Source organism: Onthophagus taurus, chromosome 6 (assembly GCF_036711975.1).
Source record: "Onthophagus taurus isolate NC chromosome 6, IU_Otau_3.0, whole genome shotgun sequence".
In the NCBI taxonomy this organism is placed as follows: Eukaryota; Metazoa; Arthropoda; class Insecta; order Coleoptera; family Scarabaeidae; genus Onthophagus; species Onthophagus taurus.
The window spans coordinates 23,945,983-23,969,053 of NC_091971.1; the positions used below are offsets into that span (position 1 = coordinate 23,945,983).

A 23,071-nucleotide genomic window follows, 5' to 3' on the forward strand; every position below is an offset into this window, starting at 1 on the left:
TTGAAAAAAAAATCAAAAAAACGAAAAAAAAATAAACTTGATAGACATTTCAGACATAACCTCAATATAAGAAAGCTGTCATTTCTGTTAATATTTTATTTTTTGATTAGTAGGCAGTGTCAGAAGTGTGGAATAATGGCCTCATTATTCAACACTTTGTCTGTCATGGGTAATGAGTGTCATTACCCGTCAAAAATCAATTGTATAACGAATAGATAATTCAATAGTTGTAGATAAATTAATTTTATCGCCCACTGGCAGCAAAACAATACTTTATGCTATCCATTTGCGGCAGTAAAATGACACTTTGTGCTACTGTCCAGTTAAGTGTGCATTTAATTCATTTGTTTTACTTTACCTGCCGCATATGCGGCAGGTAAAGTACTTTACCTGCCGCTAAATGCTGTCAATTTGACAAAAAATCTCGTAAAACAACACCGGGATTTGAACCCGGTACCTCCTACTTGAAAGCGCACTGCCTTTCCACCATACTACCGACCTCTCATACGTAGTGTAACTTTACCGAGGTATATTAACAAAACAAATCGTTTGTCATATGTCATATAATATTGGTAAGTACCAATATCTTCATATCGTTAAATTTTGCAGTTGGCGATAAAATGTTGTATGCAACACGTCAGCAAAGTGTCTTTATCGAACTCGCCTGTTTACTCGCCTCGCTCGCTTCGCTCGCTCGACTCGCAAACTCACAAGGGGACCTTACGGGTTCGTCATCACCGATTTTGTTCATATTTATAGGGATTGAAGATCAGTACTCGGACATCATTTTCCTGAAGCAGTTCGATCCCATGCTGGAAAATATCCGAGAAAATCGATTTCAAAATTTTCAAAATATTTCGCAACAATAGAAATGCGGTAAATTGTATCTTCGTTCATAATGCCGATTAGCCGAGCGGCGTGGGTGGGGCTTTGGATGCCCAAGGTCGCAGGTTCAATCCTTACTGTTCGCAATATTTTTTTTATTTTTTCATTATTAATGATAATCATTATTTTTAATGATTATTAACAAATATTAAATAAATTCAAAAATAATATTAAAAATAATAGCACAATGTCATCTGTTCATTGTCAAACCAAATAATCCAGATTATGCATACGGATGGCATAGTGATGACAAAATAATTTATTTATTGTTAGGAGTATTATATAATATGAAATATATTAACAATACGAATAATATACGAACCGCCGTGCCGATCAAAACACGTTTCTCACGTGTACTTACCAATAGATTCGACACGGGAAGAGAAATAAACTTTTTCGGTGAATCAAAGTCGTCCGCTATTGGACAATAGCGGATGACTTTAAACAGTTCCCGTGCGGTTATTATAAACATTTCGAAAAAAATTTATTAGAATGATCGCTTCAGAAAATGTATCCTACAACCGTATAATGCTCTGATGCGGAAGATACCGGGCACCCTGTATATAGATATAACAATAAATTATAATAACAGATTACTATTTTTAATGAATATTACATGAACTGCCCATGCCCTGCTGTTAACCGTATCAGATTCTCGATTTTTGGGTGGCAGTTTATCTCCCCAAAGGATTTGAATGACCTTTTATCGAGCAAGGTATTAATGTTCGTTAAGAGCGACTGCACGGTAAAATTTGATAACAATATCTATCGGGGTGCAATAGATCCTTAGGTATCTATACCTTGCTCCGCGAGGTTGGTTAGTCCGCTTATCCCATATGTAATCTATGTAATGTAATGTAATATATATTGTTATTATCGTATTGTTCGTATATTATTCGTATTGTTAATATATTTCATATTATATAATACTCTTAACAATAAATAAATTATTTTGTCATCACTACGCCATCCGTATGCGTGATCTGGATTATTTATTTGGTTTGACAATAAACAGATGATATTATGCTATTGTTTTTAATATTATTTTTGAATTTATTTAATATTTGTTAATAATCATTAAAAATAATGATTATCATCAATAATGAAAAAATAAAAAAAAATAAAGCGAACAGCAAGGATTGAACCTGCGACCTTAGGCATCCAAAGCCCCACTCACGCCGCTCGGCTAATCGGCATTGTCAAAGAAGATACAATTTATCGCATATCTATAGTTGCGAAATATTTTGAAAATTTTGAAATCGATTTTCTTGGATATTTTCCAGCATGGGATCGAACTGCTTCAGGAAAATGATGTCCGAGTACTGATCTTCAATCCCTATAAATATGAACAAAATCGGTGATGACGAACCCGTAAGGTCCCCTCGTCAGACTCGTTCGATAAAGCATCACTTTGCTGACTTGGTACATAAATAACTATTATCGCCCACCGGCAGCAAAACAATACTTTATGCTATCCATTTGCGGCAGTAAAATGACACTTTGTGCTACTGTCCAGTAAAGTGTGCATTTAATTCATTTGTTTTACTTTACCTGCCGCTAAATGCTGTCAATTTGAAAAAAATCTCGTAAAACAACACCGGGATTTGAACCCGGTACCTCCTACTTGAAAGCGAACTGCCTTTCCACCATACTACCGACCTCTCATACGTAGTGTAACTTTACCGAGGTATATTAACAAAACAAATCGTTTGTCATATGTCATATAATATTGGTAAGTTAGAATATCTTCATATCGTTAAATTTTGCGGTTGGCGATAAAATGTTGTATGCAACACGTCAGCAAAGTGTCTTTATCGAACTCGCCTGTTTACTCGCCTCGCTCGCTTCGCTCGCTCGACTCGCAAACTCAGACTCGTTCGATAAAGCATCACTTTGCCGACTTGGTACATAAATAACTATTGAAGGTAGTTAACCGCAGTTAAATATTATAGAGCTTATTTTACTTATATTACGATTTTTTTCAAAATAATCTTCAAACCTGTAAGTTTTATCACATTATTCTTACGGAGAGGGATTATCTATTTTATCCCGTAACGTCGCAGGGGATGGTCAGAAGCAAATGGGGGGTGCTTAATGCCGCCAAAATCGACAGGGCAGTTTTTAAAATATTCCAAAAACTAGGGGTACTTTACCCTTTGAAGCCCTCAGATGTATGTGTGATATATCAATGAAAAGCTCCTTAAAAATGAATATCAGTTTCATTTACCACATTTCGATAGTACATACTGTTCGTTCCGATTTCCATTCTTTATAATTCACCCAGGAGCTTTATTAGTACGTATAAAAAAATACATAAACCTTATTTTGGGCCATACTATCGCTGTACCAAATTGCAACGAAATCGGTACGGGACAGTTAGACACTTCCTTTGTCTGTATCAGTCTGTTTTTGAATTAAAAAAAATAAAATAATAAGTAAAACCTTTTATTACATATTTATATAAAAATACAAAATGCAAGGTCGATCTCACACATTTAACATGAAAAACTGATCTCCTTTAACTGGTACTTATTTTTGAGTTTCTTAAAATTTCATTTAAATAATACAGAATTTCTTCAGCAATATAGAAACGATTTTTAACTTTTGGGGTAACACATTCTTCAATCAAATCAAATAATTGCGGGTAATGAATCAAGATGTATCTTGGCGGAGAAACTAACAGCCCATATTTGGACATTGGATAAGGAGCTTGTTTACTTAAGATTAACTAAAAATGAATAAAAAAAATTGAAATCTTAAAAAGTAAGGGATATAATAAAAACTTACATAACATATTGCATAAATATTATGATCACTTCTTTCATGTTGACATATATCTTGAGTAGAAAATGCAAATCCGTCACTATCATGAATATTTTCACTTTTATGTACTTCATCGAGTCCTAAAAAAATTGGATGAAAACTGTGTTTTATTTAATTTTATCAAATATAAAACCTGATTGAAACTTTTTTTGAATAATCAAATTTTCCAAATCAACAAAAGTTAACTGTAAATTATCATCAACCGCAATATTATCAGATGAAATATCAGTTAAATAAAATCGATATTTTGAATGATTATCAGTCAAATTTTGAGCTGCATAAAGTAACTGAACTGCCAAATAAGCCCTATCCATCCATTCCAATGTATCCTGTTCATACAAGGTTTTTCCTCTATGTTCTTCAACAATGATACGTCCACAAGAACCATAATATTTAGGAAAAGGCCAATTATCCTCAGATTTTAATAATTGCAGTATTAAAGGTTCAACATTAATTTCTAATGTAGTCCAAACATTTGTCAAATATTCATTATAATCAACGTTTTTCCTCAATTTTAATATATCGCCAAATAAATCTTGACCGGTTTCAGGAGTACAGACTTGAAACGAATGCGTAGTATTACGATATTTTAAAATTTCCAAAACAATTTCCTCGTAATTTCGATTATCCGTCACGAGATTCAAATCGCAATCCTCCGAGTTGGTGAAAACACTACACAATGCACTATCAAAATGTTTTAATTCATCGTTTGAAGCTAGTTTTTTAATCACAACGTCTATGTTATTTAAATCACCGTAATAAACATTTTTTGCGTTAAAGAGATTTAATATTTTACCGAAAAACCCATTATCCAAAGAAACATCGTTTACTTCTTTGCAAAATTCTTTTCCGTAACAGTATGGACATTTAGATTGATCTGTTAAATCCGAAAGAGATGTCATTAAGTAGGCGCGGAAAACAAAACTGGTTATAATTCCTAGGAATATTATTAAGACAATAGATGAAATTACATGACACATGATATTTTGTTCAAAGTTTACTTTAAGAGTGCTTTATGGCGAAATGAATAAAGTTCTTTTACCCACTTTTCTAGACGTGCTTCTTCATTAAGAAATAACTGAAACAAAAAAATAATATTATAAATAAAATATTAAAATAAATAAAATATGGTAGATTAATCAACAGCAATGTTTATCTTACATCCAACTTGCAATAAAAGTATTTAGAAAGTGGTGTGCATACATATAATATTTATGCGTGTGAATTCACTAATATATGGATATAGTATATATTTCTTTAATTTAATATCTACACCGAGGGAAATATTATATTCTTGAACGAAGATTATTACTCGGCACAAGCTTATCATATTCTTGTATATCCACAAGATCATTTTGTTAAGTGAAGAAAAACCATATATTCTCAAAGCAAGTATACAAATATTCTTGATTTTCAAGAAAACGAATTCTTAGTGAAAGTAAATCAATCATTATGAAAGGAGTATCTTAGTGTTGCGTCAACAATCCCATTTTCGTATCGAGAATAAATTTCTTATGTCAAAAATAACGTATCTTTCTTTTTAGAAAAACTTGTTCATGTAACAACAATCTTGTATAATTCTTCATTTGAGTATTATAAATTATTGACGCAAGAATGAATTTTTTGATACAAAGAATTGATATTCCTCTATGAGACATTTCATTCGATAATATTTCTATTCTTAAAACAAAAAAATATTTTTGTTTTAAGAGTATCTTATACTTGTTTCTAAGAAATACATTCAAGAATAAACGTACTCCAATATCACTATCGACAATAAGTCGAATTGAGAGTAAATTTCGCGAACTTGGTCATGTAAGAGATAAACCTAAGACCGGACGTCAATTGGATGTCCTGTTAAGTGTAGAGGAAAATCCGCATTCAAACATCTCCAATATTGCTGCAAATTTAAATACATCTAGAAGCACAATATCAAGATTTCTAAAGAAAAAAAAATATCACCCCTACAAAGTACACGATTTTGATCGACGTGTGCAATTCTGCGAAACAATGACGGAATTTATTAAAAACATTCTATTCTCCGATGAAGCAACATTTTGTTTAAATGGCACCGTCCATAAGCAAAACTGCCGTTATTGGGCAGCAGAAAATCCCCATTGGAAAGCCGAGGCAAGTACACAGTATCCCCAAAAGGTGAATGTGTGGCCTGGAATAGTGGAGAACAGAATTATTGGACCGTATTTCAATAACGGTAGGTGGCCTTCAATTAGAATTAATTCCAAGTTTACTTGCAATTTTTCCAAATGTAGAAGATCCAAATTCACTACATCCCAGAATTTGGCTAGAGCAAGATGGCGCGCCTCCTCATTATGCTCTAGTTGTACGAGAATACCTCAACCAAAAATTTCCCAATCGGTGGATTGGCAGACGCGGACATATTGAATGGCCCTTTAGATTATTTTCTTTGGGGTTATTTAAAATCTAAAGTTTATTTTAATAAGCCTGATAACCTAGAAGATCTGAAGCAAAAAATTAGAGAAGAAATTCAATTAATCGGCCCGGATATGATTCAAAACGTTCAAGAAGCATTTGTCTCCCGATTAAGATATTCCCTTGCCGCTAACGGGTAGCAATTTGAACATTTGAATTAATGATGATTATTGCTTTCTATCATTCATGTTATTTTTGTAAAGTTTTAAAAAAATGTTTAATTTTTTAATGCGTTTGATGCAACAAGCTATTGCTACTTTTGTATCTCAAGTAAAATAGTAATAATAATTAATTTAAATAAATAATTCAATTCAAATTGAATTTTGACACTTGAAAATGTCAAATCAAAACAATTGGTTGCCATGGTTTCGCACTGCTACTGCTATTTTCTATATCAAATGAATGAGAAATAATAAAACTTTAAATTAATTTTTCTCGAAAATTTTCTTATGTAACCGATATTAATATTTATTGCACATAATTCAAAAAGAAATTCTCTTTCAAATTCCGATATAAAAAATGGGGTGTTCCATTAAAAAAAAACTTCGATGACGTCATAACTCGTTTAAAAATGGCGGAAAAAATTTAAAATATACACCAAGAAATTGTAAAAAATTTAATTTTTTATCGAATCGATTTTATCGAATTTATCCGTTACTTTTGAAACGCACTGTATATTTATAGAAGAAAACATATTAGTATAACAAAAGTTTTGTACTTTGAGAATATAATTAAATAATGAAAATGCTGTTAAGTTTAGAGGTAACGGAGTTGACAAATAATAATTTAATTCCAAGTTTTGTTCCTAACATCTTAACTATATATAGTAGTACGTTATAGCGTATATACAACGCTATAACGTAGAGCTAGCTGTTCTATACTCCATAGATCCAAGTTATAGTGTGAGCAAAGCTGGCCAGGTTCACAACACAGACATGTCAGTTCTCTGAAAGTTAGTCTATTCCTTAGTTTATTGATCCAGGCTACTTTCATCGTACCTTTAAACGTAGGAATATTTTCTGGGATCAGTTCGTTGATAATAGGGATTAGTTTTTCATCGATACGAAAGATCTTGATGCCTTTTATTGAGTTTTGTAAGACTTTTACTAATGTGTCGTAATCTGGTGTGGATGCTTTTAATATACAACTAAGGTATGAAAAGTGTGGTAAGGTTGCTTGACAGACTTTACCACGCCGCAATTATATCTAAGATATCTGATGCTTTAAGGGATGTTTCTACCTTGTTGGGTAAAAAAGTTTTTTTTTTTGCATTATCGGATAGATGTTTTAAGAATATGCACAAAATTTTAAGTTAAAATCTGTTAAATTGGAAAAGTTATCAGCAATAAACACCTATTATGCTTGTCTGGAAAATGCGTGTACTGCTGCAAAACCCACCACCGACGTGCTTCTTGGAAAAGCTGCAGAGGAAGAAAGGACAAAGAATGCTGCAACAGGAAATGAGCCATCTCATTTGACCGTCTCAGGAGATGGAACTTGGAGTAAGTGAGGATTTTCATCATTGTTTGGCGTAGTTACTTTGATTGGGAAATGTTCCAATAAGGTTTTAGACTTGATGATAAAATCCAAATTTTGTCAAGCCTGTAATCACTGGAGTAGCAAAGAGGGCACTGATGAGTTTGATGACTGGTACGCAGAACACGAAGAAAATTGTGCATGCAATCACAAAGGTGCCGCTGGTAAAATGGAAGTCGATGGCATTATTGAAATGTTTACACGATCCGAAGAACTTCACAATGTAAAATATACCAACTATATAGATGACGGCGATACAAAAACTTTCAAATCTCTTCTGGAAATACAGCCATATGGTGATGAATTGATAGTGACAAATTCGGAGTGCGTTGGACACGTGAAAAAGCGAATGGGGTCGAGACAAAGATCGGGAAAGAAAAGACTAAAGGAGTTGGTGGCAAGGGCGATAGCAAGTTAACGGATAAATTGATTTATCCGAAATCCACAATCTGTAAGCGATATGAAAAAAGAAATGTTTGCAACACTTTTTCACAAATTCTCGACAGATGCGAAACCGAAGCACGATAATTGTCCGATCGTGCCTAAATCGTGGTGCAAGTGGAGACGCGCTGAGGCAGAGAACAAGTTACACGAATATAAACACCCAGCACCACTTGCAACTAATGTTCAAAATCTCCTTCGTCCCATATACGAAGACCTGTCGTCAAACGATTTATTGCAACGGTGTTTGGGCGGAAATACGCAAAATAACAATGAAAGTTTTAACTCTGTCCTCTGGCGCTTTGCTCCGAAACACATTTTTTGCTCGTCAAAACAATTCAATTGGCGGCATTTATGAGTGCATGTATATTAAATGAAGGGTCACACTCCTGTTACGCATGATGGAAGTGATGGGCATCACAATCGGACCGCAGGCCAAAGCTGCTACGTGAGAGATAACGTGCGCGTGCAGAAAGCGGACGCTGCACATTCCGCGGCATCAAAAGAATCTAGATTGCCTAGAAGACTCGAACGAACCGCTCAAGAGGAATTCTTAGAAAAAGAGGAAGGTGGGCTCTATGGTGCGGGCATAGTAGACTAAATGTAAGTATGAAAATTTTCATGTTATACCCAAACAAATTTCACTAAAACTTTGTGTTTTTACTCGAAATTACATTTTTCAAGTTTACGGAAGTGCTACAAAGCGCTCTAGATAAGCAATAGTAATGAAATTTGGCAGACATGTGCATCACAAGTGTGTGCATCAATTCAACTAGAATTATTGAAAAATATTGACATTTTTTTTATAAGTAATAATCTGCAAAAAGAAATGAATAAAATCGAAACCTTTATTTCAATGGCTCACCATTTTTTCGTTTTTCATTTTTTCTTCTTGATTCTAGCACACTTTATTCGCAGTATAGTATAGAGTAAGAATATGTTTGATTTTTTGTTTCAGATCATCTATATCGGCCATAGGACTTCCGTAAGCCAAACAAATCTTTGCAAACGTGCCGCCATTCATCGATCCACCCACCCCCACCCTTTGCATGTGGCTTTTTGAAAAAAATATGAACGTTAAACAAAGTTCATTCAATCACTACACCAAATTTCAACAGTGTATATATTTTTCCCGAAAAGAATTTGAAAAGTATCAATAGTTTTTAGGCCCAACAAGGTAGAAACCCCCCTTAAAGAGCCAAAGTGTGCAGATTGTACTTTCTCAGTATATTTACAGAAATAATTTTTAGAAAAATCCATATGGATCAAGATTTCATCCACAGACAGATTCTTTTTCACTACATTTATACACCGATACTGATGGGATATATTCCTGAGGTGCAACATATATGTATCTCGGAATAGATTGTATCAATTCTGTAACTACTTGGTGTTTTTCTAGCTGCCTTTTTTGCTTGGTATTCCCTCCATTCTTTCCTTTTACGTCTTTTATTTGGATCTGTTAACATTGATATCTTTTTTATTTTATCGCAATTAACTCTGCGGTGATACCGCTCTCTTTCTTTTAATTTAGCAATTTCATAAGCCTCAGGATCTTCTTTTCGTTGCGCTCTCAGTCTTCTCACAGCATCCCTCTTTTTTTGATTGCATATTTTCTTTTTCTTTGATGTTGTAACCGCAACCTCACTTAGGGCCTTACCTCTAGTTTTCACATTTTGGAACAAAAGAATAATAAAACGTAAAAGCGAAATTATACTCAAAATTAGATCTCGTCTAAAGCAAGAGAAACATGGTGCATATAAATTTGGAAATTATCACCTTTGAGCAGTGTCTTCTTTTTCTTTAGCTTAACTAAATGTTGGATACATTGAAAATAAAATATTTACAGTACATAATGCGTTGTAACTGTTAAATGTGGCTGTAAATACTACTACCTAACATTAGTAACGGAGTTGAAATTCACGGAGTTGAGAAAACGCGACAGGTAACGGAGTTGAGAATCCGAATGGTCAGAAAAATATTTGTAGAAATCGATCAAAATCTTGAATATATTCAGCGTGTCAATTTTATATTTTTTAACAGTTATAGTGTCATACTAATATTAACTTCCCTATGCAGTGTTAACAATGAGCCGGGTAACCATGGCTACACGAATATTTATATTAGATGTGGTAACGGAGTTGAGATTAAAACGAGGGACACAACATTTTCGAGATTAATTTAAAACCAAAATGTATAAGAAATTGCAAACCATCTTCAAAACGATTTGTTAATTACCCCATATAAAAAAGACAGTAATAAAATCATATAATACTATTTTATTTCCGATTTAGAAATAGTTTTAGTTGCAACTTTAGTTTTAGAACCAACTTTTAAAAATGTTTGAGTTTTGTGTACATCAAATATTTGTTACTTTAATGTAACTTAATGAAGTGATACTAATGAGTCTCACCATATAGCTTTTTGCTCGAATGAATGTAATTATCTCAGTATATAAGATTTGATATTAGAGGGACACTTTTTTTAGCCCTTCTGAGAACGACCCAGTTACAGAATCATTTTTGTCTTTAACTTTTATATCTGTTATCGTATTCAAGTTATTTCGGGAAGTATTTCACATCTTTAAGACGGTATTACACCATCATAGTTCTATGCAGTGATGGGCGCTGGGTAAATACCCGGCGGGTAGGTATTTCTAAAATGGGTATTTATCCGGGTATTTACCCCGGCCCAGGGTAAATACCCAAACAGTGTGTATAAAAGTGATACCAGTCAAAATACATCAGATTCAAAAAAAAAAAATGAAGAGGAACATGATGAAATGGACGTTGAAGACGAGGAATTGTCAACAATCAAAGACGTATCATCAGACGAATCTGACGTAATTTAGATTAGATCAAGTTATTATGATTATTACCATTCAAACAGCTCTCTGCGTCCATTGTTGGACCTAGACGATTCGATTCTGTGCTGTCTGAATCCAATTGTTGGTCATTCTTTTGACATCTACTTTGTCTGTTCGCTCGCGGTTTCTGCTCAAGCAACCGTTTTGTGCACTGCTCATTCTTAATTCGCACGACTTGACCCGCCCAGTTCTACTTAAGCTTTGCCACAATGTGGACCACATCATATACGCCAGTTCTTCTTCATAGGTCTTCATTTCGTATGTAGTCGCTCAGAGTTACACCCAAAATCGATCTCTCCATCTATCTTTGCGTTACTCGGACCCTCCTAGCAGTGGCTATCGTTAATGTTAAAGTTTCGGAGCCGTATGTCATAACCGGAAACACGCATTGATTGGCCTTTCCTCTTGAAGATGTCTCTAAGCTTCCCGTAGGCTGACCATACGAGTGTGATCCTTTTGTTTAGTTCGCTTGTTTGATTATCTCTCGATACACGAACCTCATAGTCAAGATATACATAGCTGACAATCCTCTCCATCTCATTATCCCCAATGTTGATGTTAGAGCTGGGAACAAGATTGGTCATAAATTTTGATTTCTCCTCGTTGATATTTAGCCCGACTCTTGCACACACCTCCTTAAAGTCGTTCAGCATTAGTTTAATCTCTCCAAGGCTATCCGAAATGAGAACTATATCGTCCGCGTAGCGCAAATTAGTTAAGCATCTGCCATCAATGTTTATACCTTTTTGGGTCCAATCTAGTTTTTTAAATGCACTCTCCAGGACTGTGATGAACGATTTGGGTTCAACAGTGTATCGCCTTGTTTTACTCACAATCAGTACTTTACTACTTCTACTCTCTTCAGTACTTTAATGAAATTTTACCGTCATTGTAGCATTCTTGTAGATGTTATAAATAAGTTTGCTCAATTTACTCAATAAACTCAATTTAAATAAAATTTTATAAATAGCTCTAAATACCCATCTTGGGTAAATACCCCCGGATATACAGGGTGTATCTGAATGACTGCAACAAACTTCAAGGGGTGATTCTTTAGTGAATTTTAAGGGTACTTTGATATATGAACCATGGGCGACTTCGGCTCCCCTAAGGAGCTACACACCTCCAAAAATGGCGGAAAATTTTGGTTTAATTTTTTTTTCTCAAAAACCATTAACGCTAGGAAAATGAAATTTGGGGAATATGTTTAACTCATAATAGGGCATGTTTTGACCCTATTTGTACTTTCAACCTACCCCTCTAAACTACTAAACGTAACCACCCCCTTTACATTTTTTCTAATATTTTTTTATGCAGATGATAAATACATTAAAAAACCTTTTATCTAGGTAGATGAAAGTATCCTAAAACTTTTTTGTCTCTTTAAAATTTTTCCAAAAACGACTAATTTTTGAGAAAAAAAATAATAAAGCAAACACTGCACGTTAAACAACGCGGTTGTCGATCAAAAGTTGGAATGAATTTTTATTGAAAAAATCTTAGTAGGCTATGCAATCTTTGTCAGAAATATTTTTGACGTTTAAATGTCAGTGTTTTTGTTATTATTATTATTGTTTTTCAAATTAATTGTTTAATAAAGTTCTATCGCATTTACGCTCGTTCACTCTACGTTTCAAAATTTTAAATAAAACAATAATAATCGTACGAAAACCACTGACATTTAGGTACCTATAGGCTAGGTACCAATAACTTTTATCAAAGTCAACATATTTTAAAGGTGCATAAAAACTATAGCTTTCCATTTAAAATAACGAAGATGTGGCCTACATCCGGTAGACCGGAAGTGGACGCCGTCTTAAAATTATTTTAGATCGAAAGTTTCGAATGATTAACCCCTACTACCAAAATTTCAAAACTCTGCGTATAGTGAAACCTAAAAAAGTTCTAACGAACCAGTACGTGAGACACCTGTATATTATAAAGAGTTTATATACAGACAGGTGTCCCAAATAATTGGTCTACTATAAGTAAGTACATAAATGGTTTTCTTGTATTGCAATCATTTCAACTCACTTAATTTCATAGCTGTCGAATTCAAATTTTACAATTATTATTACACTTTCTTCGCCATTTTCAGTTTTTATCCTTTACAGTAAACATATTTTGATTCTTCTGTCTTATCATTTGAATGTTATATTACCTATACTGTCCCTATAATTACGCATCTACCTATACAGGCTGTCCCATTAAGGGTACGAAGCGGCTGTATCTCGACAACGGTAAGATCTAGAGGTTTGGGAAAAAAGAACCTTAGACGATGAGCTATAACTTTGACAACAGCATTTAGTAGCTTGGATAATACCGCATCGCTTTTGTTTTGCGATATTTCTTGCGCTTTTCTTTTGCGTTTTCAAATGTTTACATTTTAATATCTCCTGGACCATTCAACCGATTTGAATATTTTTGGTCTTGTTTGAAAGAGCATTTGATGCTCTTTTCAAAGATATTTTCAGTAAGACCGTTTGGTTTAAAATAAATAAGTTAGAGGGCGTTATCTGCAGCGATTACCCATTATTATTAAAGTTAAATGGAACAATAGTATCGTTCCATTACATACTTCACAGACCCTTAGTCACCATAAAATTCGCTAAATATTAGTGAAAACCGCATTTCGATATCTCCATCCATTCTCAAATTATAGAAGAAAATGTTAAAAATTAGTATATCTCTATGTACTAGTAATCGGATCAAGTTACCTTAGCAAACAAATAAGAGACCACAAAAATTTTATTACCTAGAACCTTGCTTCACACTTTATCCAAGCTTAGAACTGATTCAAAACTACTTTTGGCGTGTTTAAAAGCCAACGGATCAATGAAACATCAACAATGATAATAAAACAAAGTAAACCAAAACACTTAGAATTACTAAAATTTTTGGTAAAAATAGCTCATAAATGTTCGAAATGCCTTCGATAAACCTCGATGCATTGATGTAATCTAGTTTCTACGAAAAAAAAACGCTGTTTAAGTCTCAGCCCTGGACACGTTCCTAATGGCATTTAGTGTTTTAAATCAACTGGTTCTAAATCAATTTAGTGTTTTGTCATATTTTCCTTAGTCATTGATTTTTCTTGAAAAGTCAGGTCGTTTAGTTTACCCCATAGATAAAAATCTAAAAGGGGTGAAAGCAATGTGGGCTTTGCTCGAACCAAGAATGCATATTATGCTAGTTTACACCAGGTTGTTGAAAGATGCTTCATGCATCTATAGCATTTGTGATAAAAGGTTTGGATTTGCCCGAATCATATTTAAAAGTCAATGATAATAGTTTAGTCTGTTATCATAATCGGTATCTGTTAACGCCTGATGTAAAACAATGCGGTGGAGATACATACATATTACAGTGGAACCTCACTTAACGAGTACCTCTCATAACGAGTAAAATAAATTGTCTCGCTTAATGATCGATATTTCGCATAATGAGTGACACGCATAGGGGAAGTCCCTTATTCGAGAACGGATGGCGATATCGAGATGCGATTGGCAAACTTTATGGTGACTCAGAGTCTGTGAAGTAAATAGCACCGTTCCATTTAACTTTTTTTCAAAAATCACAAAATATGTATTCGGCGCTGATAACGCTCTCTAGCTTATTTGTTTTGTTATAACCTATTTGTCAAGTTTGACGTATAATTTCACAGCCGACTACTGAATTTTCGATGATTTAAGTAGCATTAACGAAATTCGTGTCTTTAATTATTTGAGTTTTTTATGAAAACGACAATGTTTTTTAAAAAATAATAAGAGTAGAAAAAGTTTTAGAATTAAATTCCACATGAAATCAGGTAGTAATCTGTTAAATCCGCCAAAAGATTAAAAAAATCTGTCAAAATTTAGGGTACCATCACCTTTAATCAACCCTTTGAAATGCTTCAATTGAGTTCAATTTGCTACCAATTAATACCCTTGGTACACTCATAACGTATACCAAATTTGGTTTTTCTAGCTTAATGTATTACGAAGATATTGAACTTTTTAAAAATTTAAGAGCCAACTTTGAAGACCTATAACTCCTCAGATGTACAACTTAGTATAGAGGTAAGTTACGTTAAATCATCTTAATTTATTGTCCTCTACATGTCCCTGCTCTGTGTCGGTTCTTATGTGAATCACCCTGTATATCTGAATGACTGCAACAAACTTCAAGGGGTGATTCTTTAGTGAATTTTAAGGGTACTTTGATATATAAACCATGGGCGACTTCGGCTCCCCTAAGGAGCTACACCCCTTCAAAAATGGCGGAAAATTTTGGTTTAATTTTTTTTTCTCAAAAACCATAAACGCTAGGAAAATGAAATTTGGGGAATATGTTTAACTCATAATAGGGCACGTTTTGACCCTATTTGTACTTTCATCCTACCCTTCTAAACTACTAAACGTAACCACCCCCTTTGCATTTTTGCTAAAATTTTTTTTATGCAGATGATAAATACATTAGAAAAATTTTACATAGATAGATGAAAGTATTCTAAAACTTTTTTGTCTCTCTGAAATTTTTCCAAAAACGACTAATTTTTGAGAAAAAAAATAGTAAAGCAAACACTGCCCGTTAAACAACGGTGTTGTCCATCAAAAGTTGGAATGAATTTTGAATGAAAAAATCTTAGTAGGCTTTGCAATCTTTGTCAGAAATATTTTTGACGTTTAAATGTCAACTTTTCTTACTATTATTATTGTTTTTCAAATTAATTTTTGAATAAAGTTCTATCGCATTTAGGCTCGTTTACTAGACGTTTCAAAATTTTAAATAAAACAATAATAAAGTAAGAAAACCACTGATATTTCAACGTCAAAAATATTTCTGACAAAGATTGGAAAGCCTACTAAGATTTTTTCATTAAAAATTCATTCCAACTTTCGATTAACAACCCTACAGCTTAACAGTTAATGTTTGCTTAATTATTTTTTTTCTCAGAAATTATTAATTTTTAGAAGAACATCAGAGAGACAAAAAAGTTTTAGAATAGTTTTATCTATCTAACTGAAATTTTTCCAATGTATTTATCATCTTTATAAAAAAAATCTAGGCATAAATTGAACGGGGGTGGTTACGTTTAGTAGTTTAGAAGGGTAGATTGAAAGTACAAGTAGGGTCAAACGTGCCCTATTATGAGTTAAACATATTCCCCAAATTTCATTTTCCTAGCGTTTATGGTTTTTGAGAAAAAGAAATTAAACCAAAATTTTCCGCCATATTTGGAGGGGTGTAGCTCCTTAGGGGAGCCAAAGTCGCCCATGGTTCATATATCAAAGTACCCTTAAAATTCACTAAAGAATCACCCCTTGAAGTTTGTCGCAGTCATTCAGATACAGCCTGTATACACTATCTCCTATATCGCTGACTCCCTATCTAAGCAATGAGTGGCGAGCGTTTCCATCAAAGGCAGACGGAATGATATATGTTCTGTCTTTGTCGTTTCAAGTGTCGCGAAAGTGCATGCGCGAACCGTAAATTTTAAAAAGCTTGAAGTGTTTCGCGCGTATTTTATACAGTTTGAAAATGCAATTATTGTAGATAATTTACTTTAATTATAAACTATCGTAGATGCATCAAATAAATTAGAATATATGTATGTACTTTTGTGTGAAATTGACATTGAATATTGCTTTAAATATCAAGTTTATGTAGGTTATTCATTAAACAATATTCTTTAAAATTCAATTAATACATATATACATAGTAATTATTAAAAATGTGTACCAAAATATTGTTATTAATTTTTAACATAATTTGTGAGCTCACGCTATTTAATGAACTTGTTACATTAATCAAAGATATAATAACAAAATTAATAAAATATGTACTAGGTACTTACTATTTAATGTACATAATATTCTATCATAAAATTTACATCGATGTAATTAAACGAGGACTTTGAATTCTTTATTTTTACACTGAAATCTTTCCTTGTACCTGCTCAATCAATTTTTAGGACCCAAAAATATCTCCACTACTCTTTTTCTTTTTTATTTTACTTTTAACAAATTTCCTTCACTTTCGTAACAAATAATAATTACATTTTAAATTGCTTAGTCGAAATTTTTTTTAATAATTATGTTATTATACACATAAAACCTATAATATACATAACAAAATATTAAGATATGTTCATATGTCAAACGTTTATTTGGTGATTTATAAACATCAAGGTCATCAGCTGCTATTAATTTTTAATTCACCGTCCAATAAAATGATAGCGTACGCACCACGTGCTCGCGCATGTGTCTTGAGTTGAATTGTAACGAGAGAGGTAGATACATATATATCTGCACTCTAGTCTTTACACTCTTTTGCTGCCTAAGGGTGTGTTTACGTTGGAGCTGCTATAAACGATAATAGCGGCGATACTACCAAAACAACGAAATTGTTGTCATAGTTTCATACGCAGGTGTTTATATTGGAACAAGAGCTGCGATAAACGATAAGAGCAACAATGAGAGCAACGATAAGAGCTGCTCAAAATGAATTGAAAATGATTTGTCAGAACAAATCTGCTGTGGTGATTTTTATCGTTTTACTCCCACAAGGGGGATCTAACAAAAATTTCACTAATTAAACAGTCGATATCCAAGCCGACCACACCTGATAATAGCAAAGAAAACAGGGAATACAATTAGCGTTGCTCTTATCGTTAGTCGGCTGTCAAGCGTGTAACAACGCGTCGCTCCAATATAAACACTTGCATATAAAACTATGACAACAATGTCGTTGTTTTGCTAGTATCGTTTATCGCAGCTCCAACGTAAACGCACCCTTAGTCAGCGATATAGGGAATAGTATATAAATATATGGGTTCGTATTATCGTTCTCCATGGTTACGGCCAAATAACTGCTGAAATACTCGCAATTGACGGAAAACCACGAATTCTTTATTATTCTTTTTCGCTGTTAACGTTATGAATGAAATAGTCAAAGTTATAGCTCATCGTCTAACTTTCTGAGATAGCGGGAATTTAATGTTTCTCTATGGCAGTTACGCCCCCTAGCGGTCGAATTACGAACTACAAAATAATTTCTAGCTATTTCTCTTGCCTATTTTGCCTATAAGGATTTTTTCCCAAATCCCTAGGCCTTACCATTGTCGAGATACAGCCGCTCCGTACCCTTAACAGGACACCTGTATACAATTTCTAATATGATCTGCAACTATTGTTATAAAGTCAACTTTAGGACAAAAGCTAACAGCTAAAAACTATCCACTGCTTTCTTCATCAATAATTAATTATAATTCGATTCTATCAAGTAAGATCCTAAATTATATCAAAGATATGTCAGAGGTCAAAATGCCTAACACATTTTCCTTGATTAATATTTTATATATCGCCTCCAAATTGAGTATGTTTTAATTAGTACAGAATCGTTTATACAGGTGTATCTGAATGACGTTCCCAAACTTCAGGGGAACGTCATTCAGTCAACTTTCTTATATGAACCATGAGCGACTTCGACCCCCTGGGGAGCTAAGCCCCTTAAAAAATGGCGGAAAATTTTAGTTTAATTTTTTTTCTCGAAAATCATAAACACCAGGAAAATAAAATTTGGTAAATAAGTTTAGCTTATAATAAGGCACGTTACGAGTCTATTTGTACTTTCAATCTTCCCTTCTGAGTTACTAAACGTAACTTGAACGGGGGTGTTCAATTTATGCCTAGATTTTTTTTTATTGGGATGATAAATATATTGGAAAATTTTATTTAGATAGATGAAAAACTTTTTTGCCTCTCTGATGTCTTTCGAAAATTTAATAATTTCTGAGAAAAAAATTAATTAAGCAAACACTAAAGGCCTATTCATTGTGGGAGCGCCCAGCGGAGTGAACGCTCTAACTCTGAACGTTGATATTTAAATATACAAATTGGTTTTTTTGAAACAACAAGCTTTACTAAATCAGTGTTTGACACTTATAAAACTTAGAGAATTGTTTAAAATGATTGGTTACCATAGTTACTCATGGCTACTGCTATTTTTTCCATGTCAAGCAAATTTGAAGTAATTAAACTTTTCTCGAAAATTTTCTTATGTAACGAATATTAATATTGACTGTACTAGATTCAGAAAAACATCTTCTTTGATATACCGCAATAAAAAGGGGGGATTGCCATTTGAAAAAAAAATCGATGACGTCATAACTCAGTTAAAAATGGCGGAAAAAATTTGTAACCTACACCAAAAAGTTGCAAAAAATTTAAACCTTTAGACCAATCTCAGGGATTTTTCCATAAACCGTTCATAATGATTTTATCGCCTATATCCGTTACTTTACGGACATACTGTATATACAGGTGTCTCGGCGAGACCGGTCATTAGACGTTTCAGGGGTTCTGGAGAAAATAAAAATTTGAGAATTCAGATTTAAGTATTATCAATTACGATCTCTTCGACTAAAATATTTTCAGATTTCTTGCACTTCCGGTTATACCGGAAGTCGCCACCTACTTTATTTTTTTAAATAGAACACCCTGTATATTTTTACATATTTGGATTTGTCTGTTTTCAAGGTTTATAAATAACTTTACATTTTGCAATTTGATTCGGCCGTTCTCGAATTATTCGAATTTTTCTAGAAAAATCTGCTCCAGCAGACATTTGTTCAAAAAATCAGAGAACACTCGATTTTTGGGATATCAATTTAGGATTCAGAACATGCTTAAGCAACATGATGGAGTATGTTTTGGTGCCGAGAACGACTGTCTAGAACGTTTGGTCACTTTACTATGGCACGTTAACTTTTCAAAATTTGGAAGTACCATAACTTCATTTTTTTAAATGGCACCGCCCATATTTTATTACTTAGTCGTCTTCGGTGTCTCATTCTATATCTTTTGTATCCCATATGTCCCATACCTAACAGTAATAGTTTGGGAGATAATTAGGGTTTTTTGAAAAATGCACACATACTTATCATATGGATATTTAGCCAAGTGTGCTATGAAAAACAAGCCTTCTCAATGAGTTCTTGTCAAGGACTCACTTGTTTACGTCACTTGATGCATGTGAGCTAATAATTATCTGTTAGGTCCCTTAATTTTACTACTGAAAAGAGTTAAAATCGATAACAATAACGAAAGTAATATTTACACAAATCAAGAAATTCTTAATTTATTTTTTATGCATGAAAAGCGCGACAAAGTTCGTAGTATGATTCCCAGATCTTCTTTGGCAGCTCGAATTGAGGTGTTGAGACTGGGCTCGAAATAAGCCAAGGTATTCACATCTTCTGTTGTATTATCTACTAATTTTTTTGGTCAGTTTAACACGTGATTAATTCGTCCAAAATGCAAAAAGTTTGCTTCTATTCTTCTAAATTTACATTTTGTCATCGGAGGTAAATGTGGATAATTTTCATTAAACATTCTGCAAGTTCTACTAAGAACTTCGTCGCACTTTTCGTGCACAAAAAATAAATTATGGATTTCTTCATTTGTATACATTATTTACGTTATTAATATCCATTTTAACTGGTTTTAGACTCACTAGCATCAAACAACGTAAATCAGACTTTGACGTTTGTCAATAAGTCATTAAACATTTGTTTTCCATGGCACACTAGGTTAATATCGATATGATATGTGAGCATTTTTCAAAAAACCCTAATTATTTCTCAAACTATTAATGTTAGGCATAGGACATATGGAGTATAAAAGATCTAAAATGAGACGCCGAAGACGACTAAGTAATAAAATATGGGGGGTGCCATTTAAAAAAATGGTAAAAAAGTTATGGTGCTTCGAAATTTCGAAAAGTTAACGTGTCATAGTAAAGTGAACAAACGCTCTAGACATACTCCATAATGTTGTTTAAGCATGTTCTGAATCTTAAATTGATATCTCAAAAAACCAGTGTTCTATGATTTTTTGAACAAATGTCCGCTGGAGCAGGTTTTTCTAGAAAAATTCGAATAACTCGAGAACGGAAGAATCAAATTGCAAAAAGTAAAGTTATTTATAAACCTTAAAAACAGACAAATCCAAATATGTAAAAATATACAGGGTGTTCCATTAAAAAAAATAAAGTAGGTGGCTACTTCCGATATAACAGGAAGTGCTAGAAATCTTAAGTCTGAATTCTCAAATTTTTATTTTGGCCAGAACCTCAGAAACGTCTAATGACCGGTCTCGCTGAGACACCTGTATATGAGCTAAACTTATTCCCCAAATTTCATTTTCTTGGCGTTTTTAGGTCTCGAGAAAAATAAATAAAATCAAATTTTCCGCCATTTTTGAAGGGGCGTAGCTCCCCGGGGGAGTCGAAGTCGCTCATAGTTCATATAAGAAAGTACCCCTAAAATTTGCTAAAGAATCACCCCTGAAGTTTAGGAACGTCATTCACATACACCTGTATACGCTTTTAGAAAGGCAATTACAATGTTCTAACTGAAGTGTGTTAAAATCTATCTTGTTAACCTAGGTGCAATTACAGAAGAAATCAAACAAATTCACGATAAAGCATATTTACAGAAAGAGGACAAAACAACAAAAAAGAAGCAATAATCAACATCTATTTCATTGCCTCAAATTAAAAAAAAAAACACCTACATTGTGATGAAAAATGGTATCCGGTTCTGTAGGTTCAACTGTTGGAACCTTAATAGTTTGCTTCTTTAAATCAATAAGAATATTATCTGGAACTTTCTTTTCGCCAGAAACAAACTGTTTTTGCTCAAATCCATCCTCATTTATCTCCTCCAAAACTCTTTCATCCATAATAATTGGCTCATCTTCTTCTTTAGGAAGTATAGCAGTACATTGAGTTACTGCAACAATTTTGTCCTTCGTTTTTTGTGGCGCCCGCAAAGAACTTTTTGAGCTATCGCTTGAAGATGATTCACTGCTGCTCGCTCTATGTTTTGGTTTGCTCACATATTCTTTAATATACGAACGAGATCGCGATCGTCTTGAGTACCTCCCTTTTGAGCGAGAGCTACTGTGTCGATCTTTCGATTTATGACAAGATCTTTCCCGGGAATTTGAGCGTCGGTGTCGAAAGGATTTATGAGATCTATGAGAAGAAGAACTTCTACTACGTCTATAAACAGAGGTTTTAATAATCGAAGGAGTCATGATTTAAATATTCAAATATACCTTGATCTAGAATAACGATCCCTACTTTTTGATCTGTGCCTCTCAGTTTTCTTATCCTTCTTCCTACGATATCTATCACCAGAATCTGGGGAACTTGATCTATTTTGTGTACAATAAATATGTAGTTAAATATTATTTTTTGAAGTATATGAAGCCTATAAAAGTTGCTAAAATAAATTTACCTCCTACTGTTGCTACGCTTGTATCTTCTTGTACTTTTCTTGTCAGAATCTGAATCACTTGAGTACTTACCCATAACCAATAGGATAAAGAGTAAATACTAATTAAGTCGATTTATTGATTACCATAGCAAAATCTTTTAGTTAGCACCACTAACCTAATCTCAAAATTATTCTTAACGTCGTTTTTTTACGATAAACAACTATCTATGTACATTCTGAACATATGACAAGAAAGCAGTGGAGAGGTTAGAATGTCAAATGTCAAATAACACTATCTCAAATATACCAGATTTTTACATTATAAGATATAGTTTATAGCTCAAATCACTAAAATATAAACTTATTACACGATATTTAATATTTTCTTTACTATACATACCAATAAATGTAAAAATAGAAAAACTTTTGTTACAACTTGTAAACACCTAAATAAAGAATAAAATCGTTTTCAATCACCTTTGAGTTGATATAATTACACGATATTTAATAAAAGCCTTAAAAAATTAGAAAGTTTTGAGAAAAGACTCATCACGTTCACCTTTATGTTGTTGTTAAAATACTGGTAATTAATAATTTAGGCAAAATATATTAGTAGTAAGTTGATCATTGGGTTACATACACTATTTCTAAAAAATATTTTTAAATTATAAAATTATTTTTTAATTTGTTAATAAAACAAAACTAAAAATAAATCACTTTTTATGATTTTATATAATAATGTTCTTTCATTTAAATAAAACTTTTTCTTGATAATACCATTGACTATTTTATACCAGACTGCT

At 33.1% G+C, this 23,071-nt stretch overlaps 2 protein-coding genes across 3 annotated transcripts; both read right to left on the minus strand.

The window, feature by feature from the left end:
* Nucleotides 1-3,314: 3,314 nt before the first annotated feature.
* Nucleotides 3,315-4,688, minus strand: LOC111416583 (divergent protein kinase domain 2A). The gene is made up of 3 exons (XM_071196356.1): nt 3,842-4,688; nt 3,673-3,788; nt 3,315-3,613 (listed from the first exon to the last, which is right to left on the minus strand). Exons 1-3 carry the CDS (start codon nt 4,686-4,688, stop codon nt 3,404-3,406), a joined length of 1,173 nt encoding a protein of 390 aa, XP_071052457.1. The 3' UTR covers nt 3,315-3,403.
* LOC139428853 (serine/Arginine-related protein 53-like) lies at nt 4,637-22,760 on the minus strand. 2 transcript variants are annotated; one of them, XM_023048644.2, is made up of 5 exons: nt 22,669-22,760; nt 22,290-22,616; nt 22,108-22,206; nt 21,562-22,051; nt 4,637-4,786 (listed from the first exon to the last, which is right to left on the minus strand). In XM_023048644.2, exons 2-5 carry the CDS (start codon nt 22,361-22,363, stop codon nt 4,706-4,708), a joined length of 744 nt encoding a protein of 247 aa, XP_022904412.2. In that variant the 5' UTR covers nt 22,364-22,616; nt 22,669-22,760; the 3' UTR covers nt 4,637-4,705. The 2 variants fall into 2 exon arrangements, with proteins under 2 accessions (XP_022904412.2, XP_071052458.1); XM_071196357.1 differs by lacking the exon at nt 4,637-4,786 and adding an exon at nt 4,790-6,188.
* Between the last annotated feature and the right edge of the window lie 311 nt (nt 22,761-23,071).

Bases quoted from the DNA above. Each gene is read 5' to 3' on its own strand.
- LOC111416583 (XM_071196356.1), bottom strand. From the start codon at position 4,688: ATGTGTCATGTAATTTCATCTATTGTCTTAATAATATTCCTAGGAATT. The intron at 3,789-3,841 runs GTTTTATATTTG...CAATTTTTTTAG, and splicing joins TCAAAAAAAGTTTCAATCAG to GACTCGATGAAGTACATAAA. The intron at 3,614-3,672 runs GTAAGTTTTTAT...ATTCATTTTTAG, and splicing joins ATATTTATGCAATATGTTAT to TTAATCTTAAGTAAACAAGC.
- LOC139428853 (XM_023048644.2), bottom strand. From the start codon at position 22,363: ATGGGTAAGTACTCAAGTGATTCAGATTCTGACAAGAAAAGTACAAGA. The intron at 22,052-22,107 runs GTATATTTGAAT...CTCTGTTTATAG, and splicing joins GATCGTTATTCTAGATCAAG to ACGTAGTAGAAGTTCTTCTT. The intron at 4,787-21,561 runs GTAGGTGTTTTT...TTTTTGTTTCAG, and splicing joins ATACCATTTTTCATCACAAT to TTATTTCTTAATGAAGAAGC.